The sequence below is a fragment of the Lissotriton helveticus genome, assembly GCF_964261635.1.
Source record: "Lissotriton helveticus chromosome 1_1 unlocalized genomic scaffold, aLisHel1.1 SUPER_1_unloc_9, whole genome shotgun sequence".
Classification (NCBI taxonomy): Eukaryota; Metazoa; Chordata; class Amphibia; order Caudata; family Salamandridae; genus Lissotriton; species Lissotriton helveticus.
Genome location: NW_027611736.1, coordinates 4,708,353 through 4,713,912, shown reverse-complemented (window position 1 = coordinate 4,713,912; position 5,560 = coordinate 4,708,353). Strand labels below are relative to the sequence as shown.

The following is a 5,560-nucleotide window of genomic DNA, read 5'->3' as shown; positions in this document are numbered from 1 at the left end:
CACATCGGGAGAGACCCTTTTCAATGTTCCTCTCGATGCAACAACCTCCTTTTGACTCTAGCAGGGACTCTTCTCTCTTCTGGGTCCAAACTAGTCTTAAAATGCCAGCGGGCCAAGCAGGAGCTTGTAAAAGGAGAACTAGAGTACACCGGTGAGTAACTCTAAGTCAAGCTGTAAAGAGTTAAAACACGTCCAAGCTTTTCAGAGATGCAAATCTTTTGTTTAGTAGCATCAAAATGTTAGCATTTGTTTTTAGAAGGGCCGTGGTATGTAGAGCAAAAGGATGTCTGGGCTATGCATCTACAAGCTAGCTGAAAGGGACAAACAATGGTGATTTAACTGATCCTAGGGCAAGTTGGTGCCCCGGCCACATCATGGCATGCCCGCAGCTGTGCAGATGCACCTATAAGACAACAGTATACAGAGCTCTCCTCAAAAGAAACAGTGGAAAGAGGTCCAGTGAATGTATTTCTTAACTGCTTAACTGCGGCGGCAATTCCGACACAGTGCGGCAGTTTAGCTGAGTGGGCGGCACTACCGAGGTACTGCTCGCAACGGCTGTTGGCCGACAAACGCAGCGAATGCTTTAAGGGAGCAGTAGCAGAACATCTCCAGCATTGAAGGAAGCAGTCTACCAATACATGTGATCATACAAGATCTTGAAGAGGTGCCACAAATGAGGGATCTTCTTGTGTGCAGACAGAATGAGTGTCACAATAGAAATAATTCTCCGATCCAAATAGGGCAATGGAAATGGTTTCCCTCCATGTTGATGCCTTCAAGGGGTGGTTGTGTTTTATACACGACATTGACAAAGTATAATTTCTAGGCTTTATTTGTTTCGAAGGACTGAAATGAAAACATTGTGCTTTACAACAGAAAGGCTTACAAAACAAAGGAGGAACACAGGGAAAAGCATATTACATAACACAGAATGGGGGGCAGAAACCCTAGTTAAACAACCTTCATCGTGTTAGACTGGATAATGTATACTGCTCAGCTTCTGGCATTATGCAGAAAAACCAGGGTAAAGGGTGATGAGTGGGATTTGTTTTACAGTGGAAACAATCCCCATGTTCAGGGTCTGTGATATCCAAAATCAGTAAAAAATTTCAGAGTATGTGGGAGGAGTCAGATTTATAGGACGGTCACTCCAAGCCACACCACAGAAGCCAAGATGTTCGGAATACTGTCTGGTTACCAAATGTAGAGTCTTACAGCCTTCCGGTGAATGTCTCAGCTCTTGTGAGCTTCCTGAGCTTTTCATTTTATTTTTAACTGAACATGAGTGACAAGACTTTGCCTCAGAGACACATTTTAATTTTATTTCGGCACATTACAGAGTTCTGTAACTGAGGGTGAACAGGCCCTGGTAATTAACTCCTTATACTTAGCAGGCTGCAGCGCTAACACTGCTTTGAGAAGGGACTGGGGGCAGGCAAACGCAGACCACCAATAAGTTGTCCGCCATGATTTAGTAGATCACTTTGCCTGAACCAATGAAAGCGAACATTTATGGATGTGTGGACTTAATCACCCGAGGATTCAAGAACAACATAAATTGATGTATTTCAGGTATTTTCAGCAGGTTCAGGTGATATAAAAAGCAGCTTAGGGCCATATGTACAGATTTTAGGGATAGCGATTTCCTAATTGCGGTTCTCTGTGAATCACAATTAGGAAATCGCTATCCCAAATGTATGAAATTCTTTCAGTTTTATTCAGCGATTCTTAGGTTGTTGCAAATCTCCCTATCTCATGAATATTCATGAGGTAAGTCGCAGTTTGAGACCCAGTGGGAATAGCAGCCATTATAGAACACCATGTCTGTGATTGCTTATTAATGCATTTTCTTTAAAGGAACACAGGATGCATTTTCAAAAAAAAAAACCTTGAAGTTTAATTGTTTTTTTTTTTTAGATTAGGCAGTGGTCCCCATAGGACCACTCCATGCTGTTAAAATATATTCTTTTTTTATTCTCAAAGGGGAAGGGGTCCCATTGTGAATGGGTTAACACCTCCTTAAAGGAGTCAGTAAAACTTGAAAATTATGCAACTGTAATTTGGTAGCAAAACATTCATACATCCCATTCAGATTCAGTATTTGGGAGGGACGTCCTAAACACGCCGCTTTCAAATACTGAATCGCAAAGACAAATTGAAATTCAGAAATGTACTACCGAATCACAACTTGTGTTTTGTACATGTGTAAAAGTATGTTTTGTACATCTGTAAAAGTATGTTTTGTACATATGTAAAAGTATGTTTTGGGGCCAGAAACGGCCAGACTGCAAAAATGGTTTCTACCTTAGCTTCCAGTGAGTTAAGCTTCAACAACTGTCAGTCAGCCGGGCCTCAGTCTCACTCACGGATCAGTTGATGAATGCTGATAATTGATGTCAGTGCTGGATGTTGTTGACTGATGTCAGCTCTGGTTGTTGGAAAATGTTAACTTATTGTGAGTACTGGTTGTTGGTGTCTAATGTCAGTTCTGGGTTTTGGTAACAGATGTCAGTTTGGGTTGTTGGTGCTGGATGACCCCCCACCCCCGAGGCAAAGTTGCATCTATCGTGAAAAATGACGGACCATTTTTATTCTGCACTATTAAACATTAGGATCAGTTTTGCAGTAGCTTTTTCAAACACCTGCACTTCTTAATTTGTGCCCAGGGGCAATATTACCATATTTCAGATGTTTGCGTGATTTCATCTTTATAGATAGACTATTTATGTTTTCTTCTGATTCAGGTCTCTGAATAGGCTTTCATTTTACACACAGCAGGAGTCATAACAAAAGATTCCATGAGGAAGAATACAATAGCATCAATATCATCCGTGCAAAAATAGATACTTTCGTAGAATTGATTGTGTTTTCACTTTCACAGGCAATATCTTTGAAGTGGTTTTAATAGGCCATACTGGGCGACAATTGGTCGCAATCGATTACGCTTGGTCACAATGGTTTGTGATTTTTCATTTTTTGTCCCTAAAGGCATATTCCAACATTTGACACTCTTCAAAAAATCTCCATGCATTGTTCTCTGGTACATATTATACAATTCCCACACTAGAGTCCATACACAACTTGCCACATTAATATACTGTTCACCAGAGTCAGGACGTTTCAATAACTATCAGCTTAAATCATTTCACTGGTTTCAATTTGTTTTACTAGTATGACAACGTCCCAAGGCTAGAGTCTCTTTGGCTTTTTGAATAGCAGCACATTTAAATTACCCTGTTGGCTTTCATTCATTAGCTTGTTGTAGGAATTTAGAGAAGAGCATTTCAGTTAACTGCTTCCACTTTTTTGCTCATCACAATTTTCTTTTTTATATATGTAATCGCCTTGATCTTTTCCAAGAGCAAACTCACAGGAGGGAGCAGCTCTCTTACTACTGCAACTTATTTTATGTCAATCTGCTGAACGTTTGGCAAGGGAATGTTAATAAAACAGTGTGAGTGTGTTGGGGGTGGGATATGTGTTGAGGGTGGGATGTGTGTGGGTGGGGGGGTGTGATTAGGGGTGAATGGGGTGTGTGGTGAGAGTGCATTGGGACTCGAGTGCGTCGGGGATGCGGGTGCGTTGGGGGAGGCGGGGGCATTGGGGGAATGCAGTGGCGTTGGGGGATTTTGTAATAAAAAAAAAAGCCCTTACAAGTTCCACCTTAAACAGGTTTGCAACTAAGGTAGATTTGCGCTCACCCATTAAGTCAGATTACCATTCTCACTTTAGCTTTTCAAAGATATTATTTCTCATGCAAACCGGATATTTTCTCCCTCATACGCCTAGGCAGACTGAGTTAATCATACATTCAAACACTGTTATGACTAGCCGCTTGGTTTTGCAGCGCACTGCTAACTGTTTTTGGGCAATTCCATGCTATCTCATCAGTAAGACTGATTTCACATCACTTGTAGGGGTTCAGTTCAGGTTAATGTCCATATGTTGTACTTTCTTTTAGTTTACATGGAATTATGTGAATGAACATCATTCCTGAGCAGAGGCGTGACTAGCGTGCGTTCGCTCATGGTGAGTCAGGCTAATTTTGTGGTTGAATCCTTTCTGACATTCACTGCACCAGTAGGGTTTTTCCCCTGTGTGAGTTCTCTCATGCTGGGTCAGATGAATTTTCTGACTGAAGCGTTTTTGACATTCTTCACACTGATAGGGCTTTTCTCCTGTGTGGGTTCTCTCATGATGTATGAGATGGATTTTCTGACTGAAGCTTTTTTCACATTCTGTGCACTTATAGGATTTTTCTCCGGTGTGTGTCTTTTCATGCTGAGTTAGACTACATCTCTTAGTAAAACATTTTTGACATTCATTGCACTGATATGGCTTTTCTCCAATGTGAATTTTTTCATGCTTAGCAAGAGTACTTTTATCGTGGAAGCTTTTCTGGCATTCAGTGCACTGATATGGTTTATGTCCCAAGTGTGATCTTTCATGTAATGTGAGACTGATTTTATGACGGTATGTTTTACCACATTCAGAACACAAATACCGTTTTTCTCCTGCATGTGCACCTTCATGTTGAATTAAACTCACTTTTTTGCTGAAACTTTTTGGACATTCAGTGCACTGATATATTTTTTGTCCCAAATGTGTTCTTTCATGTCGTGTCAGATAGTGTTTTTGACTAAATCTTTTCTCACAATCAGAGCACTGATAAGGCTTTTGTTCAGAGTGCGATTTCATATGTCGAGTCAAGTAGGATTGTTGAGTAAAGGTTTTCTCACATTCGGAACATTGATAAGGTATCTCTCCTGTGCACCTCTTTTTCTGTACTGTCCTGTTCAAATTACAAGCTAGGTTTGTCTCTTGTGAAGTGCATGGGTACACTACTTCGGCAATCTGCACAGTCTTATAAATAATGTACACTGTTTTTTTATTCAAATTGTGCTGTTGTTCTGGCTCTTGCTTTACAGTCACAAAACCCTCCATCTCCTCGATCATGTGTGTCCTTGCTGCCCCCAACTTAAGGGTTCATTAACATAAGAAATTAGAGAGAATCCAGAAACTGCATTTACAATCAGTCAGCGACTCTGCTCTGTATTGTCGTTACTTCCTGGCCAAATCCAGCTTTTAGAAATTGGTTTCTTCTAAAATCTCTGGAACATCTCTCTCTTTGTAGTCTATTTGCAGCAAATGACAGAATCCTTAAGTTTTGTTCCTGTCCACACTTGAAGCCACCTGCAATATAAAAAAAAAAAGAATTAAAGTGAAATATCTTTCAAGGTGTAAACTAATTTTAACGAAATTATTTAACAGTGAATGGCAGCATTCTGGAAGTAATGCATGTACTTTTCTGATGAGATAGAGTTGGTAGTGTTTTGAGGCAAGGATAAATGAAACCAACATAAAATAAAGCAGATTGATATGTTAACAATAAGTGTGCACTCACTCATATCAGTAACATAAAATGATAAATCTATTTACATTTTGTATAGACCGTAAAAGAATTAAAAACAAATTGTTTTGACATGTCGAATGATATCAAAATGAATAAACTAAATTTGAAACTTGCATAATCTTGTAAAAGGCAGACACAGGAAGA

At 39.9% G+C, this 5,560-nt stretch overlaps 1 protein-coding gene across 1 annotated transcript; it reads right to left on the bottom strand.

The window, feature by feature from the left end:
• Nucleotides 1-3,630: 3,630 nt before the first annotated feature.
• Nucleotides 3,631-5,204, bottom strand: LOC144806578 (uncharacterized). Its single transcript, XM_078672912.1, has one exon. The coding sequence runs from the start codon at nt 4,957-4,959 to the stop codon at nt 3,991-3,993; it is 969 nt and encodes a 322-aa protein (XP_078529038.1). The 5' UTR covers nt 4,960-5,204; the 3' UTR covers nt 3,631-3,990.
• Nucleotides 5,205-5,560: the final 356 nt, after the last annotated feature.

Excerpts from the sequence above, each read along its gene's own strand:
- LOC144806578 (XM_078672912.1), bottom strand. The coding sequence starts at position 4,959 with ATGATCGAGGAGATGGAGGGTTTTGTGACTGTAAAGCAAGAGCCAGAA.